Source organism: Amphibalanus amphitrite, unplaced genomic scaffold, assembly GCF_019059575.1.
Source record: "Amphibalanus amphitrite isolate SeventyFive unplaced genomic scaffold, NRLGWU_Aamphi_draft 000158F_arrow, whole genome shotgun sequence".
Lineage (NCBI taxonomy): Eukaryota > Metazoa > Arthropoda > Thecostraca > Balanomorpha > Balanidae > Amphibalanus > Amphibalanus amphitrite.
The window spans coordinates 321,880-347,337 of record NW_024881653.1 but is presented as its reverse complement, the minus strand read 5'-3'; the positions used below and the strand labels follow the sequence as shown (position 1 = coordinate 347,337).

Sequence of the window (25,458 nt, the reverse complement as noted above, 5' to 3'; positions counted from 1 at the left end):
AACTCGGCCCTTGGCCACGTAACGACACGCGAAAAGCGGCATTCGAAAGAACGTCAAATATAAGGACGAAAACACTTCAGTCATTTTTTGGGTCAGGTCAAAGGTCAGGAGGTCGCCAGAGGTCATCAAAGGTCAAATGTACCTAGTCCATTTCAACAATTTTGGAAACTGCCCACGGCAAACTCGTGAACCAATAGAGCTACAGCGCCGCGGAAAAGCGCATTCGATAGTCCTTTTACAGACCTTGACGCAGGGGCGGATCCAGGAAAACTCCAAGGGGAGGGTCATGAATCGAAGTGGTGCCCCTACCTATTCCCAAAATTAAAAACTCAACGGATTTCGTCCACTTCATTTTGGTGGTGCCCCCATTTTCAGTTTTTTTTTTCTTTTTATTTTTTTTTTAGTCAGTATCTTAACTCTTAGCCACAACCACATTTAGGGGAAAGTGGGGTAAGACGGTCAGGGTAGGTAAGACGGGCACCCCTTCTGCAGACCAAACCAACAGCGCTACGAGCGAGAAAAATTAGGGCCAGAATTGCCTTTCCCACTACACACCACCATTGAAGTCTGGTGAATTTGTGTTCAGTCGATGATCTTTTATTTTGATTTCTTTAAAACACCCATTTCATTGAAAACATCCATAATGTATTGTGCAAGCTTTTGTGTGCAGCACTATTGAGATAAAAACTAGCAATCACTCGTGGTACACTCATATGCCACAAGTGTTCATTTACCGCGGATTTGCTTTGTCTGCATCAAATTATCCACGAGAAAAATCGTGCTGAACTTCTGACATTGAGTTTGGGGTAAGACGGGCAACTATGAATCCAATGGGTCTGTAATGGTGAAAATATTTTTGTTGCTGTAGGAAAAAAGAAACATTTCTAATAAGAATATGTTCGATTCCGATACTCACAGACATGTTTGCAATATTCCTTCGGCACAGTTTATTCTCGAATAATGAATGTGAAAAACGGTTCTACATGGCTTCTGAACTAGGGCCTATATACGAGCATACGCCTTCTGCACGAATCTCGTATACTGCCATTTCTGAAGCACTTGAGACCAACGAACGACTGTATCAATGCGGCTAATCTCGGGCATTTCTTGCGAGCTGTGCTGGTCGGTGAAAAAACCTGGCCGTCTTGCCCTACCCATGTGACCGTCTTACCCCATGGGGCGGGGTAAGACGGGTTTTTGCAAGGTTTTGCAAAAAAAGCTGCAGTTTATTTGTTGAATCAGGTCTAAGTCTCATCTTCTGGCAATTGGAAGTAAAATGTCTAAAAAAGGGTTTCACACAGTTTCGCGTTTCTATGATGTTTCTAACCGGCCGAAAAATGGCTCCAAAGTTAAGGTGCCCGTCTTACCCCACTTTCCCCTACCAATTGTAAGCAAGTATATATGAATGTGCTATGTGTAGGGGAGAGTGGGGTTAGATGCCCAGGGTGGGAAAGACGCCCCACCCCCTCTAGCGGCGAAACAAAGAATCGAGCCTGGAAATTGATGTTCTTAGCGTAAAGCGGAAGCCTGCCTTGTTAACTGCACGAAAATTTGCGAAGCTCAGCTGGGCAGCGGCTGGCTGGTGATTGCATGTTTTTTATTTGCTGTTTTCAAAAAAATATTTTGGTGTCAAAGCATTGTAAATATCAAAGAAGGTAGGTAATTTTTGCGTCCCTTGCTATAGTTGTGATGCATTAACATGCGTGTACTGTGTCCCAAACAGTTTGTTTCGGGGTGTAGTTTTATGGCTAACAAATTGTGCTGATTTAATGTTACTTCGGTACCTTGGGGTAAGATGCCCCCTGTCCTGATGGGGAAAGACGCCCCCCTAAATCCGTAGGCTGTCGTTCAAGCAGCCTGTCAAATCATTTATTACATACTTGTGATGGGAGACAAAAGCCGATCTGGGACTATTGAGAGTCCGGTACGGTCGAATGCTCCCCATGCCGGTCTCTCGGCACACACAGCGACTTTTTGGGGCGGCATCTGACTCTGAGAGCCCTCACGACGACCTCTATGGGCCCCATTATTGGCTCCAGGGCCCCTCACGACATCCTTTGAGGGCTCCCACGTTGGCTCCACGGGCCGCGCTGGCATCTGAGGTCCCCACGATGGGCTCGAGGGCCCTCAACCATCATGAAGACCTATAAAGGCCCCACAGTGGTCTCCGAACGCCACCACGGAGGCTTGTTTGGCCGCGCTGGACTATGATGGCCTTAAAGGGACCCTCCTTCAGAAAGAGCGAAAACGAATATCTACCAAATTTCATCGAAAAATATTCACCGGTTTTCAAGATATTAGACTTTTACTTTTGTTTACTTTTTGGGATCTCCGCTGTTCCTAGCGACTTTATTTGAAAGTGCGGCATTTGTTGCGCGCAAAGCAGCATATACCACCGCGTGCTACCAAACGTTTTAGTAAAAGATTTAAAAATCGTTAGATCTCCGCTGACGTCACAAATTCTAAGGGGGCATACCAATGCACTAGCCCCTTAGAATCCGAAAACTGCAAGTTTGAAATTCCATATCTCCGAATTAAAGCATTTGTCGATGTTGTGAGTGCCCAAACCGGTATTTGCAGGCCATGGCCACCAATTTGGCTATCTCAACTCAAAACTAATGTTAAGGTGGGAGTGTCCCTTTAACGATGACCTCTGAAGCCTCTTACGACTACTTTTGAGGGCCCTTACGATGACGTTTGGTGTCTACTGCAGGCTCGAAGGGACTACTGATTTGTTCAGGCGATTCACGTGCCCATTTATGTCACTTATAGTGCAGGGGGCATCTTTCCCAACGCCAGGGGGCGTCTTTTCCACCCTGTGGGCTAAGATGCCCCCTTTCACTTCTTCAGGAAAATGTTAAATAGCAAAAAAAGTTATCATATTTCAGGCACGAAAGTGTGATATATTTGGAGAAAAAATGATGTCGGCTTCCGTTGAAACTCCAAGTTTTGGCTTTCCGATCGTCATTTTCGAATAATATATGACATAGTAAAACCCTGGGCATCTTTCCCCACTCTCCCCTATATATGTTGTGGACGCTGAGTAGTGAGTACTTGCCAGGAACGTTATCAGGTAAGCAAATCGTTGTCAGTCCGACGAACTTGACCCTGGCGTCTAAAGGGTCTGCCCTTGACACTTCAGGCTTGTCAGGGGCACCAAAGTCCTTCCAGGGACACCACAAACCTGTCAGGGGCACCTACGGCCTTGTAGGGGCGCCACAGGCCCGCCAGGGGCACCACAGGCCTGCCAGGAAGCAGGGGCACCACAGGTCTAGTAAGTATACACGACAGGCCTGTCAGGGGCACAACGGGCCTGTTGGGCCCATGAGCACCCCTAGGGGCAGGGGCACCACAGTCCTTCCAGGGGCACCGCAGGCCTGTGAGGGGCACCAGCGGCCTAGCAGGGGCACCAGTCAACACAGGCCTGCCAGGGGCACCACAGACCTGCCAGGGGCACCAGAGGCCTGCCAGGAGCACCACCGACCTCGCAGGGGTAACTTGGGCCTGTCAGGGCTCAGGGGCACCACGGGCCTGTCGCGAGGCACTTCAGGCTTTTCAGGGGCACCATAGTCCTCTCCGGGCGCAGGGGTAGCAGGGGCACCAGAGGTCTGCCAGGGGCACTACAGGCCTAGCAAGGGCACCACTGGTCTATCAGGGGCACCACGAGCCTGTCATAGCCAGGCATCTCAGGCTTGTCAAGGCCCAGGGGCACCACAGGTCTGTGAGGGGCACCAGCGACCTAGCAGGGGCACCAGTCAACACAGGTCTGCCAGGGGCGCCACAGACCTGCCAGGGGCACCACAGACCTGCCAGGGGCACCAGAGGTCTGCCAGGGGCACCACCGGCCTCGCAGGGGCACCTTGGGCCTGTCAGGGGCACCACGGGCCTGCCGAGGGGCACTTCAGACTTTTCAGGGGCACCAGTCCTCTCCGGGCGCAGGGGTACCAGCGGCCTAGAAAGGGCACCAGAGGTCTGCCAGGGGCACCAGCGGCCTAGCAAGGGCACCAGAGGCCTGCCAGGGGCACCACAGGCCTAACAAGGGCACCACGGGCCTGTCAGGGGCATCTCAGGCTTGTCAGGGCCCAGGGACACCACAGTCCTTCCAAGGGCACCGCAAGCCTGTCAGGGGCACCAGAGGCCTGCCAGGGGCACCACAGGCCTAGCAAGGGCACCACTGGCCTGTCAGGGGCACCTCAGGCTTGTCAGGGCCCAGGGGCACCACAGTCCTTCCAGGGGCATTACAAGCCTGTCAGGGGCACCATGAGAGGCCTAGCAAGGGCACCACAGGCCTGCCATGGACACCACAGGCCTGCCAGGGGCACCACCGGCCTTGCAGGGGCGCCTCAGGCCTGTCAGGGGCACCACGCGCCTGCCGGGGACACTTCAGGCTTGTCAGGGGCGTTACAGTCCTGTCAGGGCCCAGGGGCACCAGGCCCGTGGTGTCCCTGCTAGGCCTGTGGTGCCCCTGGCGGTCCTGTGGTGCCCCTGTCAGGACTGTGATACCCCTGATAGGCCGGGGTGCCCCTGGCAGGTCTTTATGCCCCGGGCCTCAAGGGGGGCCATGACCCATGTGACCCCCCCCCCCCTTGGATCCGCCACTGCCTTGACGCGTCGAATGAACTATTTGTTGACCTTGAAAGGTCATTTTGAATATTTGACCTCAGGTCAATGTCATGACCTGACCGGAAAGGGTCATGATGCATATCAGTCGATCCGTATCGTCGAGCTGAATACATCTGACGTATTTTCATCGCTCTAGCACGTCTTTATCAAAAGTTATAGCCAAAAAAACTGCTGGTGACCGTTCATGACCTGAGATGACCTCAGGGGCACACAGAGGGGTGACAGGTGCATTTTTCGATTCAGTGTGTCATATTTAGGTACCTATGAAACGACGTTTGTGAGGGTTTTGAACATCATTCGTCCAAACGAGGTGCATTTCAATTTTCTTCTATTGACTTATAATGGACAGGTCGCAAAATTGATCTGACCTTAGGTCACCGATAGCAAAATTCCGAGATATACATTTTGTACTTACATACTGTTACTCTTATCAATCTCTGAAAGTTTCAAGGCGATCGTTCAGTCGGTGTAGCTATGACGAGGATTGAAACTTTTTTCAGAGGTGAGGTCACTTGACCTGACCTGGTGACCTGACCTTGAGAGCCCTGGGTCTGAAATTTTCACAACATGTGTAAAAAAGGTACATGAACAGGTGTGCCAAAAATGGCGGAGCGGAGCGCCGCCGTTTTTGAGATATCTGCGAAAAACCGCAGGAGGGGTGTTCAAACACCCCCTGGCCCGGCGCGGGAAGTTAAACCCGTGTTCTTTACCACACACCTAATATAAAAACACGTTTTAGGCATATCGAAGTATACCTAGTTAAAACAAAATAAATGCCTCATAAAAACGAATTGAAATGTATTGCCCAGCACACCTTAACCCATACTAGGTTAGACAGTACATGGTTACAAAGGAGATGATCGTTTTGGTTGCAACCCATAATTAAGTCGGCACATTTGATTTTTATTTCATCATGAATCCATAGCAGCGTCAAAAGGGCCCAATCCTCATCCAACAAAATTCCGGGGAAACGTAAACGGCCATTTGGAGAAGAATAAAAAAAAAACAATAACGATCACCAGGTAAGGGATGCCGAAGTCAATTCAGCATAACATCCGATCAGCCAACCGCGTTTGGACCGCTCATGTGTCGGTTGTAGACGCGTTAAAAGCTGATGCATGTTCGCAGTATCAGCCAAACGCAGCACGCAGTACAATCAAAATTCCACATTAAGGGGTGGAGGTTTCCGTCTCATATTAATAAGACGACACCGAGAGGCACATTTAGCATGTAACAGAAATTGTTAACGGGAAAATAACCTTGCAATATTGACGATTTACAACAAATATGCGTACAGCTTTCAACAAAACGATGTAATGCTACACATGAGATTAGCACAGACTTCTTTATAAAAATAAAAATAAAACATGATAGGGACTTAAATTAGCATTGAAAGTCACTCGCATCTTTGCAATAAAGGTCACATTTTGGCCAAGTAAGCAAGTTCGATAAAGACACACCTAAAAACTATTTGTTCGAAGAACTTTCTATAAACAATATCGGAGCGCAAAGAATAACCCTGTATGGCTTAACACTGATATCTGTCATAAAGAAGTAATGAAGAAGTAAAAGAGCATAAAGAAATTGCAAGTTTTACACCGTGATCCCACTCGAGTTCATGTCTACTTCTTTTTGCCCTTCTTTTTGCCGGCGCCGGCCCACTTGAAGCCGCGGTAGTGCAGGAAGTCACCCACGCTGTGGCAGATGTAGTAGGCATTCTCCATCGCCACTGCGCTGTAGGCGTCCGCCTTGGCTGAAGAAAGAAAAAACAGCCACTAAACGTGTGACGTGCTGACTGCTGAATAATATGAGAGACTAAACTTTGTCATGTTTTATAACCGTACTTGTGGCGTGCATGATCGCTAAATGGAAATGCCTACATAAAAGGACGTTTCAGCGTATCCAATGTAGTCACCGGAAATAGATTCATGTGCTTTGCCTAGCATGCCAAATTGCCAATTCTTTTAATTTTACCTTTTTCCTTCTTTTCCTTCTTTCCTTTTCGTCCCTTCGCTTTTGGTTTTTTCTCCTTCTTTTCTTTCTTCTCCTTTTTGTCTTTTCCGCCCTAGAAAAGTAAGTCACAAGTAACTAAAATGTATGCATACAATACGTTTACATTTTATTCCATTAGAACTCGAAAAAAAAGATTAAATTCAAGACGTTTTGTTACTGTAATTTCAGAGCACTCGTAGTGGTAAGTCGATTGGTATCAGGCGAGTTATCTGTCAGTTGCTTATTGCAACAGTCGTTACCTATAACTTATTATATAGTATTACCTTTTTACCAGCCATCTTGTTCTTTTACAGTCGACCTGTTGGTTAGTCCTGTGAAAACATAGACACGTAGGTACATAAAGTAGCGTTATAATTTTCTCGAGTGTGCCATCACTTAATTTCACTGAAAGTGAATTCGAGTGTGAATCACTGAAAGCGCAATAAGTGTAATTGACATCTAGGCATACCTATTTAAGTCGCCTGTCAGTAACGTGTGACACTATTGTCATGCATTCAGTGAATTAAAGTGTGCCCACTTTCTCACAGAAGGCAAAAAGATAAAAAGCAAACCAAAAATAAAACGTTCGCCGTCATAAGCACAAAAATGTAAGTGTATGCTACGCTAAAAAGTATAAGCCCAACCATATATTGATCAATACCTAATCATGTTTAAGTTTAGATATCATGCAATTTGGGTTAGGTAGAAAGTGAATCGATATAAGCAATTTACGATTAAAAAGATTATTTATAGTGCAAAGTAACTAAATCATAAAGTCAAAGTGACGAACAAGGTACCATTGCAGTGAATCGTTGACTCACCGATGCAGCGCGCGTGTGAAAAAATGTCCCGTTTGTGGGATAACTGGCGGTCGCGCTGTACCATCCACTTCAAAGCTCAGGCCATCCTGTATTGGCACTTGTTTGACGCTAGGGAAAATTCTGAGTTCTGAATGTTATAAGTAACGTTTCGTAATTTCTTACTTTGATTAACTAAAATGAACGGAAAAGAAAGTCATAGTGTTCAAAATTTGTAAATAAAACTTACACGCAAATCATATCTACTTGAATTTTCTGAATGCAAACAAAATGCCCTAGAGTTTTGTACTCCGACTTTGCGACATGTGTCGCATGCCTTGGTCGAATGTGTCTGTGGATGAAGGATGAAGCGGGATGAAGGATGAATGCCGAGGAAATGCATGCTTGGAAATAGACCAGAGAACGTGCACTAAGGAGAGCATTCCTTCTCGAAAACATTTTTGAGTGTGTCATGTTTCAAGATATGTGTGAGCTTTCTTCTGTGTCCTGCATGTTCACAGTTGTTTGCCAAATCGAGCTCAAAGGTATTGGGGCTAACGCGAAGCATAAACGGACAGTTTTATCCTCCTTGTTTTTGCTTGGCTCGTAAAAACGAGCCGCTCGTTTTTCGGCTCGTTTATATGCTATGAATTTGTTTATAACAACTGAGAATGTCTGCCAAGACATATAGGATACAGCTTAAAAAAAAACATAAGCATGCTCGATTGAACGGGAAACGTAAAAAAACGGGAAAGTTGTTCTACTAAAAGAAGCGTAAATCGTTAGCCGTGCAGTCACTAGGCTAGGCGAACCAAGGTCCGTGCGATCCCCCCTCCCCTCATTCCACCATGCAAATATAAGAACTACACCCCTCTCCCCACCACAACTGATGAACATGCATCCACAATGGGCCTGTACCTATTACGGGTCTCTAGCGTATAGGTATGTAACGTTCGGCTAATATCGCTGTGCCGGCGCCAGGCCCGGTGTATCTTTCCGCGTTCAAACACACCATGCAGTCGACCCGTGATCAATGTTACCTGGCTGGAAGACGGGGCACCGGGTCACAACACTGGCCGTCGGGGGGCAGCGGGCCGGCAAACCGTCAACAAACCCCGGCCCGGCCGTCGTCATGGTAACGGAGGCCCGACGGCGGCCCCATGCCAGCCGGCCCGGCTCGAAACGAACGAGCGGGGACGGACCGAAACGGGAGGGGGCGGACCGAAACGGGAGGGGGCGGCACCATGCGCCACCGGCGCAGTGAATATGAGGGCATCCTCAACATCCTGCACATTTGTATGCTGATTTTGGTGGCGCTGTTCTTCCTGCTGATGGTGCTCTGTCTGTGGAACATGGCGCGCCTGGTCCGTGAGATCGTCAAGGGCTGGCTGGCCCATCGATCGGCCGCCAAGCGGGCGTCGGCCGAGCCGCCTGACGACGTGGCAAACGGTAAGGCAAAGCAGGACTGAGGGCCGACTACAGAGGCCGGCGGCGGCGACCGCGGCCGCTCGTGATCCGAGCTGCCTCTCGGGTCGGCGTCCGGGACTCAGTGAGTGACTCAGACTGATATGAGTGTGTGAGTGTCGCGACCGCTGAGTGCCTTCGAGCTGTGACTACCTGAAGAGAATACTCTTGCGCGGTGACTGACTGAAGACAGTCCGACGTTCCCGACCTCCGACCATGCTGCGTTTTGTCGCGCTGCTGGTGCTCGGGCTGGCCGTTTCTGTCGCCGGCCAGCGGCGCTGTTATTCTGATGTCGACTGTCCTGAGCATGCCACCTGTGATGTCCGGGTCAGCGGCCGGTGCCGCTGCGGAGACTCCTACACCTCCTGGCTGGACACCTGCCTGCCGCGCCGCGGTCTGCGCGAACCGTGCGAGGTCAACCCGCAGTGCCGCGCGCGAGACGAGCACTCCGTCTGCCTGCCCGAGAAATCCACCTGCGGCTGTCTCCGCGGCTACCGCAACATCGGCGGCCGCTGCCAGTTCATGTTCGCCGTCACTGAGCCTACCCTGCCGCCCGCTGAAGACGCTGAGCTGGAGCGCGTCCTGGGCATCTCGCGCGCCGGCCGTCGCCGCGAACAGGAGCTGCACCGTCAGTCGTTCGTGCGCGGCCTGGCCGTGACAGGGGTGCTGGTCGGCTTCACCTTCTTCGTCTTCACGGTCGCCTGGCTGGTGTCTCGCCGTGTGCGTCAGAAGGAGCGCGAGGAGGCGGAGGCCCTGCCGGAGAAGTACGCAGCCCCGCCGCCCTACAGTGTGTCCAAGCTCGGAGGGTCGTATGACGACATGGCTGCTGCCGTGGCCTACAACCAGGCCGGGCCGGTGGCCTGAGTTCGACCGGGGCTGGTCCAACGGAGCTGGCTCCGAGACAAGACTGAAGGAGCAGGACGGGGCAAGACGGAGTCGGGCGTCAACACGTCTTAATGGCCGCGGTTTGTGATAAAATCAGAAAACATCGCACCAAAATCGACCGGCGGCATGCCATTAGCCAGACGGGGACCGGAGCCCGTAACATGCATAAACAAACATAACGAGTTTTGAAAGGACTTCAAACGTCGTTGAAGAATTTAAGACTACGAGTATGCTTAGCTGAACCTGACGTTACTTTGGTATGGCCAATTCAGATGGCTTGGAATGTGGCATCTGTGATCACTGATGCAGAAGTTGTTTTCCCAGACTTCTATTCTATAGATTCCGGTTAGTTTTTGTGCAATGCCAAGCGACTCCTATCCTGTGTCCCATGTGCTCTTTCCCCTGCCTATTCTGTGTAGTCAAGCAATACGCTGACAATATGATTTGAAGTGATCTTAAGTCACTTATTGTGATCGTTGGTGAAAGTTTTAGTATCCACGCATTAACATCTGCGTGCGAGCGCCTAAATGCAGAAAGGGGCTACCGGCCTCGAGTTTGCAGTGCCTTGTTATGCAACTATAACCATTGATCTCGGTTGCTAGGAGTTCGCGTGACGTGTTAGAACCTTACAAAGCCATCGAGCTCAATAAATATGCTGTTGCTACGCGCTAATTTATTCAACGAATGAACGGCATGCGTGTCTAAGAACAAGCAACGGAAATGTGTACAATCACAGCGATCTCATATTTGGTTTATACTGACACCATGCGTCTGGCCATCTAAACAGCTGGCAGATCGACTGCCATTTTTCTCCCCGCTCACAATATCGCGCAAACAACACGTACTCCTCACAAAAATCACAAAGACTGAAAAGAATGAACACACTTTAAAGCATGCAAAAATCACTTTGACGCAAAATAAAAGCAAGTGAAAACTGAAAGCTCAGAGCTTTATGAAAGTACATGAATCACCAGATTTAGATCAACAACAGCCTCTTCTTCACTCAAAAGTACAACAGGAGATAACAATACAGTTTAACCGTCAGCAGGGTCCGATCTGAATCACGACCAACTCCGGGTCAGGTCAGGTCACTCAGGTCAGACCTGATCCCACACAGATGGCCGGTATGTAGCCCTCCCGTCCGTCGGCGTCTTTGACCCAGAACCAGTCCCCCACAGACGTATTGAGCAGAATGACGATATCGCCACGCCGGACGGTCAACGTGTTACGGCCGAAACTCGTAAACCCGTCCCAGATCACCGCCTTGTTGTTGGTACGTGGCGCCACCATGCGGCCGCTAGGCGGCGCCAGCAGTCGGCTGCGTGAGGGCGCCACCTGCACCGACTGCAGTCGCCGGAACGCGGAGGACGCGTGGCGAGTCTGCGGCGATAGGTGGCCGCGACGCGCCCGCTGCAGGCCGCGCTGCTGGCGCACGTGCTGCTGCACCAGCAGGCCCAGCGCGCGGCCGTCGCTGGTCACGTTCTCGTACAGTTTCTCGGTGTCGGTTCTGTTCGGGTGCGGCTCGGCCGCTTCGGACGGACTGCGCTGCGGAGACCAGCTGCGTCCTCTGACAGCAGCTCCCGGCAGCGGCGCGGGTGGCAGCGGCTCCCCCGCGCGCTGCCAATCCCAGGGACTGGCGGCGGCGCGGCGCGGGAGCACGCCCAGCGCAGTGCACGCGCTGTATGCCAGGTACCCTTCCTGGCTGTGCGGGGTCTGCACGTACACCCACTGGCGCCGCTTGAAGAGGCCGTTCACCACCAGACCCAGCTGGAGGGTGACCGTGGGCCGGTCGGGCGCCGCGGCCGGACTCAGCACGTACAGCTCCGAGCTGCATGTCACCACCATGGGGATGTTGGCCGGGGTGCGTGGCGTCGCCTGCGACAGGAAACTGGACACGTTGTCGATGTCATACCCGAATTCGGTCGGTGAAGGCAGGCGTCCGCGCTGAGAGAGGCTGCCGTGGCCTCGCTCCAGGCTGCCCTTGTGAGGTTCCTTTGATTGGCGATTCTCCGGACTGGATGAACGCTCAGAGCTGCGCCGAATTCGCGACGGGTGATCAGCAGCATCCTTCAGCCCGCTAACGGCCTTAGTTCGGGAGTGCCTTGAGCTCTTGGTTGACCTATGAGCTGACAGTGCTGTTCTCGCCGGTTTCTGAGGGCCTCCAGGTAGCATAATTTTGCTCCCTTTGTCTGAGCGGAGTCTCAGTTTGGACAGCATCGCCTGCAGGTCCCCCGCTGGGTTCGGAATTTCGCCGCTAGAGGCACTGCTGCTGTCGCAGTCTGCGCAGGACGACGCACCGCTATCCACGTTCACGTACTGAGGTTTCTTTGGTCGCATTTGAACGTACTCACTCTCAGTGCTGTTGAAAGGTAGTGACTGGTTCAGCCTGCTGCTGTACTCCTTGAGGCTCATAACAGTGAGCATCCTCTTCTGGATAAACGGTTCCTCACCATCCCCAACGGTGCCAGTTTTGGGCGTGGGAAGAGGTTTGGTGACCTTGTCATTTTGATTGATCTCTTCAGGTACAGCCGGTGGCGGCCTTCTGGTAATGGAAGATGTCTGGCCTTTGATGTCGCCTGGCAAAGCTGCCGGACTCCTCAGTCTCGGACGGTTGTGGTTATCCTGTCGAGCCCCGCCACCGGATGAGGCGTTGTTGGCATCCGCGCCACTCGAGGTACCATTGGCAGTCCTGCTGCCGTTCGAGGCGCCGTCTGGTTGCTCGCTGGCACCGCCGGCTGGCCGACTGGTGTTTGTCACACTGTTCGTCCCGTTGTTTGTTGCGGTGTTTGTCCCGGACTTTGTCGCGCTGTTTGTCCCGGAGTTTGTCCCGGAGTTGGTCCCGGAGTTGGTCCCGGAGTTTGTCCCGGAGTTGGTCCCGCTGTTTGTTCCGGAGTTTACCGCGGTGTTTGTTCCGGTGTTTGTCCCTGTGTTTGTCCTGTCTGTAGCAGTTAGAGCAGCAGCTGTCCGCCGCGGTTTGCGCCCAGCACACGGTACCAGATCCGGCAGAAATCCGGCGCTGGAGGAGGAGGCCTGCAGGGAAGAGAGGAGTGTCAGCTTCCCGTACATCAGAGGCGCTAACGGTAGACAGAATTTTCGTCAAGGGGAGCTGCAGCAAGCCAAATCGGGTCCCAATCGGCGAATGGTCTTTTATTGTGTCGGCAAGTGTGCTTTCAACCGGTTTAAAAGACGACGCACAACAGAATATGAAGAATAATATGGGACTTTACGGATAATTATAAGTTTTGTGCCACCCAATCAAGTGCCGTCGAGGGTAGAAGTATTTAATATTCGGTCAACGAGGTCTTGCAATTTCTTTAATGCTAACGGCACTGCGTTGGGATGAGAGCCCAGTGGCCACTACGTTTTTTTATGCTAGGTACTGATTTCTGACAGCTGAGCAGCATTCATAAATACAGACGTTTACCGTGTGTTTTGCTTAACATTTGCTCTTAATTATTATTCAAGACTGGCTTTATTCGAAGCACTAGGGTAGGCACGGCCTTTCCATCAATGCATTCGTGGGAATGTAACAAAGAATGGTAGGTACGGTTGAAGTGGCAAGTCATAGGCAGTCAAAGTTACGGGTATTTGAATGATAATGGCCATTGTTTTCATGATTTGAAGATTGCTTTGGAAGTTTTCAAATGATTATAAATCATTAAGCCATTAATTCACATCAAATGAAGCACTGGGCCTGCCTTGGAATGTTTCAGATGACCAGACGTGCTGTTTACGCCTATTGTCAAGTGCCAACAATCAAAAACGATTGTAGAAGTATAGTTATTGTACCTCCCAGAATGAAAATATAATGAAAATAAGAAGTGCAAAGCCACCTGTCTCAGACGTTTCTAGGCCTAAGGTCAGCACCGAATTGACATGCACGAATGATTAGACATCACTTTTATGCATTTCGTGAGGCATACCCAATAAGCCGCATTCGCCAATAGGCTAACGGTACATCTCTATACCCCATTTTCATTGACGATACGGTCTTTTGAGAAACGAACCGTATACTGCCGTGGGAACTCGCATCGTCTGCGCCGTGATGCGGATATGTGGGCCCGCACGCCTCTTCCGACCGGTACTGTAGGCCGTCGATGGCCGATAGAAACTGGCCGGCCCGGCGCGCGGGCCACTGCTCTCACTGGCAGCGCGTGGCCATTGACAGACCCGATTGGCCGCGAGCACGCCAGCCGGCAGGTCGACGCCGGGGCAGGAGCACGACCCGACCCACTTGGTCCTCTGGCCGGTGTACGGTTGATAGTTCGCCGTAGCAGCCGATCGCGAGCATGGATGCGCGATACATTGGCGTGTTGTGTGTTAAAGACGGCGGCGCCGAATGGGGCTGGGCGCTGACCTCAGTGATCGCGGGCCTCGGTACCGTGGCAATCAACAACAGCACATACAACCGTCGATCACGAGCTAGCGTTATACTGCTAGGCTATGAATTTCGAAGCCCCGAAGAGAGGAAGGGCTCAAAACGGATCGAAAGGGCCTAGCCTCTCACCCAGAAAAATTGTCACACCTTGGAAATGTCCAAAATACACAACAACTACATTAAACCCTCATTTTCGGCTAAAGCCGCATGCCAGGGTTTCACGTCAATATCAGTTTGGTCTCTGTCCGCTGATATGTGACCGACTGAATCTATGGATGCCTACCCGAATCTATGTGTGCCACAGTTTCTGTAAAGGTTGTTTTATATGGCTGGTGACTCTTGGCACGCAGCACATCATGCTACACAGCACTATTCGATTTACGTCCATTCGCACCATCCCTGATTGTGACCGACCAATGGCCGATCGCCCACCACACCGACCTGACTGGCGGCGCGTGCCTCCGGGCCGTCCGGACTCCGTTCCGCTCCGGGAGACTCCGGCTTCCTCCGGGTCGGCCTGGACCCCAGCGCTGTGAGGGAGAGATACTCAGGTCAGATGCAGCTTACTGAGGAGATATTAATGTAAACGGAAATGTGTAGCAAAGTTATGGTTATTGCTGTGCTTTTAATCGATCACGGGTCACTGAACTGCGTGGAAGATAACAAATTGCATTCAGTTGGTTCGTCTCTAAGTGTGTATTACACCGTTTTCACCTATCATTATATCTCATTTTGCATGTTTTCCCGCCAGTTTGGTAAAATACAATCGGCCGATATGCGCCGCAGACGGTGGACCCAATGGCACCTGGGTCAGTGAGCTTTCATCTCCGCCAGGGGCCGGGGTAGACGGTTCCGGGGCCGCCGGCCCGACCGGGGGTCAAAGATCAGTCCCATCCCGCCAGAGGTCAGCCCGGCCCGTCTGCAGGAATGTATCACAGTCGGACAACCAGCTCTCCGTGAGTCCGGTCGGCCGTTTCGCTGCAACACGGACCAGCGTCGGCCGGCACGTCACGAATCGGTCACGAGCTGGCCATGAAGTCGGGTCATGAGTTGGCTACGAGTCTGGAGTTGGCTAGGAATTTCCGCTCGAGCTGGTCATGACGGTAATGAGCTGGATGTGAGTTGGTGCCGGTCTATCTTTGGCTGTTTATCCCGCGGTAGTGGCCGATAGACTATCCTCCCCATTGCCCTTCCAACAGTGTTATAGGACACGAGATTGCCACCATTCTCATATAACAATAAACCGGTAGCAAAAAGCATCCCCGTTGAAAAGGAATAATGCAACAATGGTCGTCCATGTGACATTCCGAAGCTACTTATGTTCCATTACGAACTAACGCCTGCTAAGCACAAAATTGCCTGTTCGGCTAAGCAGTTCGTTAGCTGATCGGTCACACGAAACAGGTATTTAAGCAAGCCACAAAGAGCGGAAAGAGCGCCACGAAACAGTTGCCCAGCGTGGTGTGCGGCACTCAGCGGTTAGCCCGCCGTGAGCCCCGTCACGCGATCACACGCGGCGATCGCCCGGTGCCACGTGGCGGGTCGCACGGGCGGTCTAATCCACAACCGCCATTCACGAGTACCACTGTCTCCAAACAGGCCGAGCCATAGTAATAAGGAGTCCTCACCAGTGACTGTCGACTGGTCAGCAGTCAATATTTATTGCGCATGGGCCAGTGCCAAGTATGAACTGAAGGCTAGGCTGACCAGGCTGATTCTATGATCAAAAGTTAAAAAGCAAAATTATCGCATGAGAGGATTATTGCGACTTTTTTATTAAGGCCTCGGGCGTATCTAGGTTCTTTGTTTTATTCCACGATCACAGCAAAACAAAAACTCACGTAGATTATTTCCTGAATGCATATACTTATATTATGCAATATGCATACAGGGCTGCTCCACATCCCATGAATAGTGATGCCGGCGCGTGTGTCGGTGGATGTCGTGCTGGGTGCCGTTTCACGGGGCGCCGCGGCTGCTCGGGGGCACCTGGAAAGTGACTGCAGCGCCACGGCCACTCCCCGGTGAGGTAATGACGATTTGCCTGCTCGCCTGCACACGGCCGGCGGTTATCGCAGCCGGCCGGCCGGCCGGCAGCCCGTCCCCTCCGTCCGCCACTACTGGGCAGAGCGGGCGGGGAAGGGTGAGCCCTGGGGTGAACCGGTAGGTATTGAGTCAAAGGTGAGGACTGGGGATGAGGTCAGACTCGGACTGGCCACCCTTACATGAATTTGACATTTTGCAGGAGCAATAATAGACAAAACAGACCCGGTCCTAAGGTAAAGCATTTCGATTTAAGGTCATCATGAGCCCCAGAGCAAGGAAAGGTGATCAGCTTTATGTAACTAAATATTCTATTTTATGAGCTATATAACAAATTATATGAGATCAAGCATTGCGAGCTTCCTTGTTTATGCGTTCGAAAAAAAATCCCACAGGTCACTGACCCATTAGGGCCCGGCATAAGCGCAAGTAAAAATGAGAGTGCTAACTTCCGTTCCTTTAACTTGCAATTACGTGGGGCTGGGATCTGCTGCTCAAATTATGCATAATTTCCGGTTTGCTGCCCATGCTTCAACGCCCATTTCCCGTTCCTCGAATTCGTCTTTGTTTCCGAGCTTCACACGATTCTCACGATAAATTCACGCAGGCGACTTCCACTGATTGCCCATACGAGCAATCGAGACTTGGCACAAATCAGGTAATTGAGCAAACTCCAATGAGAATCCATAGAAGTGTTGAGCACGTAACTTCCTCTTCTGTTAAAAATGCAAAGCCAACATATCAAGCCAAGCTCACACTACAACTTGAAAAAAGAAATAATCCCCGGCACAGGTTTCGACAGCTGTCATTTAGCGGCTCATATCCCTCCCACCCGCGAGTCCAGTCCAGTCCAGTGCAGCGGACTTTCTCCTGACCGGGAGCTGCGGCCGCGCCGCGGGCGGTGATTATGCATCTCTCCCTCCCGCTCGCCAGGCAGTGACTCGGTTGGCTGCGCAGTTCACCACAGTGCCGCGGTGCCGGTCAGCACGAGGCGCCGGCCGGTCGGCTCCATCTGCAGCAGTCTGCGGATACTGCACAGACGGACAGACGGACAGACGGACAGACGGACAGACGAACAGACGGACAGACGGACAGACGGACAGACTGAGACGGCCGCCCTTGTACCGAGCTGGCCGGCGGGATTGGACACGTGTCCAGCCTGGGGACAGGAGATGCCGGTAAAGTTCGGTCTCCGAACACCCAGTCCAGTCCAGGTCCCAGGACACTAAAATCATCACCATGCAGTTCATGAGGCCGGCATGAGGACGAGTATGAAGCAGTGTGATGCCGCCTGCCGGCAGAGTTCGACCTGCGAACACCCCCATGCCCAAGCCCATGGCAGTAAAGCCATCACCTAGCACTGCTGTGACCGCCGCGAGTGTGCTCATAGTAAGCCAATGTTAGGAATGTTAAACGTGTGTGCGTGGGCGGATAGTGGATTGAGGGATGGCTGGTAAAACGGCAGTGGTTCAGTCAGCCATCACTGGAAGTCATCATTAGAGGTGTGAATCAGTTGAGGGGTGCTGGAAGGCAGCACTCGCTTTGTGCCAGCGATCTGGAACGGGTGACCGCTCGCGCTGGTCTGTGGGGTTATGAAGGAGGTAGTGGCAGATCCCCATAAGGGATATGTCTCTACATAATGGATGTGGATTGGTACCGGACTGTTGCTTTGTGTTTTGTGACGCACGCGATGGACACCACCATTTGACTCCGCACTCGGTCGTCTGTGACGTCGGACACTGACGTCTTTGACGCCGCCGGACAATGATCAGTCCGTGACACCGGACGTGTGACGAACCGAGCTCCGTGCACAGAACCGCCGTATGTTCGGCTCGGCTGCACCGCACTCGCGTGCCGGCCAGCCTTGAGTCGACCACCACCTCCACCAGCACCGGATGTTCCCCTGTGAACATCCGCACACATTACCGCCCACAGGCGAGTCATCGAGTCAGAGTCCGCCTCCGGGCCGACTCTGCGCAGAAACGGCTGTGGAGCCGCCGCGGAGCCGTGAATGGTGTGCGAACTGCCCACGAAAGGCGTGCGGATGTCTATAGATGAAGTTCGCGAGCTGTGTGGGTATCCATCAGTAGCCTGACGTTAATTGACCGAATGGTTCCGGTGGAATAATTTGGTTTGCGAGGTCGGAGCACGTTAATTATGGCATCCGTGTTTTTAAAAGATTCAAAACACAAACTACTGTGTGAAGCAACTGTGTTTCATTTGTGACGTTACTTCAAAATAGCCTGTCCTGGGCCAGGCTTGAAAATGATCTCTTCAGTAAGCGTCAAATCCCTCATGACCTCTTACGTCAAGAAGGACAAGTGCCTTGACGCCACTCATTTCCGTTCGTTCTCTGCGATTTCCGCGGCTCGCTGATTCCAAGGAATGCCGAGCCAAAGAAGGCGGCGTTTGTCTCTGGGCGTGACGCCATTGAGGACAAAACTAGCTCCATTGAGGTCCGGTAGTCCCCGCGGAGGCTCGGCACCTCCACAGGGGTCGGTGGGGCTTACTGGGGCCCACTGGGGCTGGTGTTCCTTCCAGGGAGCGAGGTCGGCATATTTGGTCAGACAATTTAGCGGCCTTGGCGGTAGCCAACGCACGCCGTGCCCGGCCACATGTCAGTCGGTCGGCCCAGCGTCCCTCTCAATTAACTAGCCCAACCGGCCTGTCTACGCAGGATAACACGACCATAAACGGAAGATGCGCCAGATGCTAAACACTTGCACGTTATTGTGAGGTACCCAGCGCGCCGCAGGCTGCAACCGCTGCGATTATCCAACGGTAGATCACAGGGGAATGTGGTGGAACCTTACCGGACGATTTTCTCACGTCGTAGCTGAGTTATGCTGGAGGCTGCTCATCAAAGAAGATGCACACTGCACAGCTCATGTAGGCTGTCTCGTAACTTATTGTTGTTGAAAATCGTCGATGTGTGATCAACTGATGTTTATTGTTTTATGTGTACGTGCTAGAGCCGATCTACCTGATAATCGTGGAGCTCATCCTCAAAGATCATTTAAACATTGTTGACACTTAATGTCACTAAAAAATTTCCTAGCAATGTGTTAACCGAAAGACGGACTATCTTTCGGTACAACACGCTTCATTTTCGGCCCTGCCGAGAGGCGAACGCAAAGGATCGGTCCGCAGGGTGGCGACTGCAGCGTAGGCTGTGACGATAACACCAGCACGATCGACTGGCTTGTCGCAGCGGTCCTAAAGAAGGGTTATATCTCGCTCGCTCCGAGCATTGATCAAAGAAATTAGCGAAGCCAAAAGGAAATAGTCCACTGTCGCCTGCAGATATTCCGTTCAGCGACAAAGGGAATCATCTAATGAAGATGAACAACGGTGCACGTTCAATACCCGATGCATTGCGACATAGAACGACCGGGAATCCACGACGGCGCTCAAACAGACGTGCCAACAGCCCAAGTCGAGCACTTGCATGCATTATTCCATCCCGCTGCCGTGTGATCGGCCGCGGTCGCCCTGTTCGGCCTCGCCGTCCCCTGTTACCGTCTGAACAGGCAGAGCTGCTGCCGGCCGACCGACCCAGCAGACCACTCCTGCACGGACCGAATTGGCACGGGGCCAACAGCCCGGCGCCGGCCCGGCCCGGCCCGTGCGGTGGACAGGGTGGATAGGGAGCCCGTGTGCCGAGCGGCCGCGGTACGCGGGAGGTGTTGACTGTTGACTGTTCTCTGTCCAGTGAAGCAGCTCGGTGCAACAATACCGTGACGGCGCAGATGATGTGGAGATTGACAATGTCGAGGAGTCAGAGGCATCGAAAAGGACAGGAAGTCAGGCATTGTCAATGCAGCATGGGCAATTGGGCATGGGACTCGATCGCAGTCCATTGACACTTGTGCCAATAATAAAATTGTGTATGGTTTGGAACAAGGATAAATTTACAGACGTAGTGTCTCCCGATGATAGACCAGGGATAGCTGATGTAATGAAGGCGAAATGGCTTAGCTTGCCTTCCTTCCGCGTTTTTGAAGACATGATCTGTTTGAGAATTTACGTCTACCGGATTACTCTATGAAATCTATCGCCTTAACCCTGGTGCTAAATAAATGTGTCTGGATGCAACACCTACGGCTCGATTTTTGTTTTTATCGATAAAGCAACGCTTTAGATTATTGTATAGTAGTTTCCAAACGTTTGAACCTTCTCAAGCAAACATAACCCCAACGTTGACCAGACCTAGCTTTCAATAATTAGCAACAAACGGAAACGGTTCATTTCGGCGACACTGTCGAATATTAACCCCCTTTCAACTGTCGCCGATCTGAGTATACGAAATCAGCTTTTCAACACCATAATCCATAATTATGCACACCAGTCACCAACCGTATGCAAATTAAACCGGTAACACCAGGTAGCATACAACGAATATCCACACAAAGAACTATAAGCGGAACGGCGCGGCCAGAGTCGGTAGCTGTGTTCCCCCTTTCATGACTGATCGTATATCTGTCGTAGACATCGGGTGAAATCCGGCATTTCATGAAATGTCTAGGCATTACATGGAATGCCGGCAAAAACTGAAATCTTCGTAGAAATACGGGCGTTACAGCGAATGCCTGAAAATTTTAGGCTTTTCATGAAGTGCCAGGCGGAGGCCAGGCACTCCCTGAAATGTGGTCAAAACCAATTGAGTACATTTGTTGCCTAGGCATTACATGAAATGCCCGACTGACGGCCGGTACTTTCTGAAACGATTACCGCAGCTATGTGGTTTCCCGCGCTTCCCGCCCAAAGTGGACCGTGGGGCGCTCGATCCTGCTAACATCCACGCAGTGATCACTGATGCAAGGAATGATGTGTATCAGCTGAGTACGCGCGCCGGGGTCATAAAGGGCTGGTTTCCGCGCTCAGCTTTGCGGGAAACCGATGCAAACGAGGTTGGGGTGGTCGGAACAGATCGCACTCTTGGCCTGAGAGAGGCGTTCCGAGAGCAGTCACTTTTTGGAGGGCAAGGGATGAAGCAGTGTGCATGCCGGGCCAGCGCCAAACAGTGTAACACCAAAAGGTGTTAGTACCGTAAGGCTGGAATGATGTGTACGAATCGGTTCCACGCAGCGCTCCCATGTGTCAACAAATAATAAAACAGTTCTGGTCTGGAACCTTTTGTTTGAAAATGCGGTCTCTATAGGAGAGTTTCCAGACGATATTTTTTTACTGCCTATGGACCAACACAGTAGACCCCACACTTCAGAGAAAGCCGATAACTGCACAGTGTAATATTTGTGTACTAGCTAACAATAAAGTAGGTACGCTGCGCTGCAGACGAGACGATCCGTGAAATATCTCTTAGTATTAGCCCATTTTACACCAATACGATAACGTCCCTCCCCCTCCCGCCCGCCGGCGTGTATATGCACACAACCGTCCGCGTACGAAAAGTTTTGTTACAGAGAGTGCCGGTCGTCTTTTGGGCAATCCATGTAAAGCCTAGGCAACGAGTGTACTCAGTTAATTTTGACCATATTTCAGGGAGTGCCTGGCCTCCGCCTGGCATTTCATGAAATGCCTAAAACTTTCAGGCATTCGCTGTAACGCGCCTATTTCTACGAAGATTTCAGTTTTTGCCGGCATTCCATGGAATGCCTAGGCATTTCATGAAATGCCGGATTTCACCCGATGCCTACGACATATCTATCACGCGCCGGCTGACTGACGCAATCCGTCCATCGCCGCTCGCCTCACCCCGTCTGTCCGGCCCGGCCGAGCCTGTCTGACCTTGTCTGCACGGCCCTGTCGGCCGACACCACTGTCTGTGTGCCGCCGCTGTCGGCGCTCCCGTCGGTCCTGTATTGTCTGACAGAATGTGTTGTTTGTGTAAAGAGGGGTATCTGATCGACTCAGTCTCCTGTTGTCTGACTCTGACTCTTTGTGATACGTTACCACCTTGACCCTTGTCGAGAGAGTGGTAACAGAAACTGCCCTGTCCTGTCTGTATTATCCCGCCGTCCGATCGACCCTCTCTGGCCTATCCTGATCTTTCTCCACTGTCGAACCCCGTCTGTCTGCCTGACCCGTCCGTCCGTCTGTCTGTCTGTCTGACCCGTCCGTCTGTCTGTCTGACCCGTCCGTCTGTCTGTCTGACTGACCCGTCTGTCTGTCTGACTGACCGTCTGTCTGTCTGACCCCGTCTGGCCTGTCCGTCACCACTGTCTGACCCCGTCTGCCTTTCTTACTCCGTCCTTCTGTCTGATTACCTTGTCTGGCGGACTGTCACTCTCTGACCATCGGTCTGACTCCTGTCTATCTGTCTGTCTAACTAACCGTCTGTCTGGCCTGGCCGTCACCACTGTCTGACCCCTGTCCGTCTGACTGACCTTGTCTGGCGGGCCGCCGGAGCCGTTCGGTGCCGGGCCTCGCCACGCCGCAGAGCCGGGCGGCCACACCACGAGCCTCCCACCTCATCTTCGTACGGCTGCTCACTGGCCGGCGGCCGGCAGGTGACTGAGCTGACCGGCTGGTTCCCCCAGCTGACCGGCCCGCCACCCCAGCTGACCGCTGCTGCAGGAGCGCAGTGCCGCCAGCCAACCGAGTACCGACAGCACTCAGCGCCCGGGAGTGCACAGTGAACACCGCTGCAGTGCACACTGCACAGTGAACACTGCACGGGGGACGGGGGACTCCCGGCCGTGGTCTCCATGAACTCTGCTAACCAATTTCCGCTTTTTGGTAAGCGTACCAAACTGCATATTGCATAATGCCTATGTTGCATAGATTAATATACATTCATAAGTGTCAGATTAAATCAAAATCGAGAAGTGCTTAGGGGAGAGGCGGGAGACTTGGGACGCAGGAGAATAGGGACACGCCAATATCTAAAAAATGGACAGCATCCTTGCACGATTATTGCCTTTACCTTTTGATTCTATGTGTCGTGCAACGATGGGAAGCCTCAGCAACTCTTTTGTGGGCGTCGTTTGCGCTGTGCTAGCTGAGCACAGAAAAAAAAACTTGTTTTTTCGAGTGCTATTCTGAGCTGTCTGTGCAATGAATATGACAAACTATCTTTCTTTCAACATGTTACGATGTTAGCTTAACACCGTCTTTATGCGATTGCTAGTTTGTATGAACACGCTCTGTAACTGATAAATGACAAAAAAATGCGTGATTTGAGGAAGGAGACAGCGTTCCGGAGGAAGAAGAGGAACCCTAACCCTGAGACGGAGAGTGACTTAGCTGCGAAAAGCGCCGCCTGTTCAAATCTCTATCTGGCCAGAAATACAGTGACTACTTGCGTCGACTAGTGAGTGGTTTTAAGGACAATCCTAAGCGTTTTTGGACTTTTGTAAAGTGTTTTAAAACCCAGAGAAAAACGTCACCGGTACTCACACATGATGGTGTCACTGCTACTACCGTAAAGCAGCGTGCTGAGCTGCTGAATCTCGCCTTCGCGAGCAAGTTCGCACCACCGTCTACAGACCCTTTACCCGAAGCACCTCAGTACGATTTGCCTCAGTTCTCGGAGTTCGATGTGTCAGTTGGGTCTGTCTCTCGTATTCTTGATGCTGTAGAAGTGCATAAAGCGTGCGGGTCGGACGGCATCAGCGCGCGAATAGTCCGTGAGTGTTCTGCCGAGCTTTCTGTGCCGCTGTTCATGTTGTACAGGCAGTCACTGTCATCTGGGGTCTTTCCGGACAGGTGGAAGGAGGCGAATATTGTTCCCATACATAAAAAAGGATCAACAAAAGTGGCGGCAAACTATCGTTCGATTTCACTTCTACCGTTGTTTGGCAAGGTTTTGGAGAGGATAGTGTATGAGTCACTGTATGCGCACGTTCGCGGTGTTCTGTCTGAGAAACAGCACGGTTTTATCGAACATCGTAGTTGCGAAAGTAACCTATGTCACATTGTCCGTGCAGGCTGGCAGGCAATCTCAAACGGTAACCAGCTTGATTGCATATACACCGACTTCTCTGCCGCCTTCCAAAGTGTTGACCACCGTCTATTGTTACACAAGCTGCACAAATCGTACGATATCAACGGCCCTGCTCTTGCACTACTAGGCTCGTTTTTAGAAAACCGTAAACAGCGGGTGGTGTTAGACGGTCAAACGTCTGCTTGGACTCCGGTGATTTCGGGCACGCCGGAGGGTAGCCTGATTTCTCCCCTCTTGTTCATTGCATTTATTAATGATTTGCCATCGTATGTTCACTCAGAATGCCTGATGTACGCTGACGATGTGAAGATTTACCGGGAGGTACGCACAGATGCAGATGCCGTGCTGTTATATGACGATCTCACCCGCCTAGTAGAATGGTCGTCATCCTGGAGATTAAAACTAAATGCGTCAAAGTGCAAGTCATTTACCATCACTCTCAAACGGTCACCCATCATCAGTCCCTATAGAATAGGTGGAGTGACGTTAGATCACGTCACCACTATGCGCGATCTGGGAGTTACTCTGGACCAGAAACTCACCTTCGAGCGGCATGTTGATTCGATTGTCGCGGCGGGCAATAGAGCACTCGGCTTGTTGATTCGGTCACTCCAAGCCGGAGCGAGAATTAGGTATGACACTGGCGCTATCACCTCAGCATACTTCGCCAATGTACGTTCGGTTCTCGAGAACTGCAGTGTTGTGTGGGGCGGAGCGGCGAGAACACATACGGATCGCATAGAACGAATCCAGCATAAATTCCTTATTTGGCTTACAGTTAACTCTGTCACCAACTCGGATTCTCTCTCTTACGAAAATCTTCTTTCGGCACATTCTTTCACTTCTCTGGCAGCACGACGGGTGCAACATGACTTGGTTTATGTAGCTCGTCTTTTCAAGCACAAAATTGACTCTAGTTCCCTGCGATCTCATTTTGGCCTCGCCGTCCCGCCTCGATCAGTTCGCCGCCGTGATCTGCTCGCCGTGCCGTTCGCCAGAGTCGAAACCATCAAGAATGGGCTCTATTGTAGGGTGCCGAGGCTCGCAAATGAATTTCTGCGTGAAAACAACCAGCTAGACCTGTTTACGGACTCCTTAGCCACAGTGAGGAAAACAGCTAAGTCTTACGCTGCTCAGCTATCCTCCCGCGCCTTTCCCACAGCGATAGGCGTTATCACAAGTGTATTCGCGGCCATTGGGGCGACGTAAGAAAAGAAGAAAACAACTGGCCCAAAGAACTTTAAATTATCAGTTAGCATGCACATTTTCCTTGATGTGTAGAGAATTTACCATAAATTGTTAGAGAAAATTGCATTTAATTTCTTCCATTTATGCTTTTTTCATCGTTTGCACAATGTGTTCTTTTACTT

At 51.5% G+C, this 25,458-nt stretch overlaps 2 protein-coding genes across 3 annotated transcripts in view; both read right to left on the bottom strand.

Annotated features, from left to right (window-relative positions):
• Positions 1 to 5,397: 5,397 nt before the first annotated feature.
• On the bottom strand, positions 5,398 to 7,796 carry LOC122383195 (small lysine-rich protein 1-like). The gene is made up of 4 exons (XM_043369356.1): positions 7,437 to 7,796; positions 6,900 to 6,947; positions 6,598 to 6,688; positions 5,398 to 6,376 (listed from the first exon to the last, which is right to left on the bottom strand). The coding sequence occupies exons 2-4, from the start codon at positions 6,912 to 6,914 to the stop codon at positions 6,246 to 6,248; spliced, it is 237 nt and encodes a 78-aa protein (XP_043225291.1). The 5' UTR covers positions 6,915 to 6,947; positions 7,437 to 7,796; the 3' UTR covers positions 5,398 to 6,245.
• Positions 7,797 to 10,419: 2,623 nt separating this feature from the next.
• Positions 10,420 to 25,458, bottom strand: part of LOC122383192 — a 103,137-nt gene continuing 88,098 nt past the window's right edge. Inside the window, exons 1-3 of one of the 2 annotated variants that reach the window (XM_043369353.1) lie at positions 22,530 to 22,752; positions 14,581 to 14,669; positions 10,420 to 12,791 (exon numbers count right to left, since the gene is read on the bottom strand). In XM_043369353.1, the coding sequence (XP_043225288.1) occupies positions 10,854 to 12,791; positions 14,581 to 14,669; positions 22,530 to 22,617 (2,115 nt within the window). In that variant the 5' untranslated portion in view covers positions 22,618 to 22,752 and the 3' untranslated portion in view covers positions 10,420 to 10,853. Of the gene's footprint in view, positions 12,792 to 14,580; positions 14,670 to 22,529; positions 22,753 to 25,458 lie in introns of those variants that run through there. The other variant, XM_043369355.1, reaches the window with a different exon arrangement.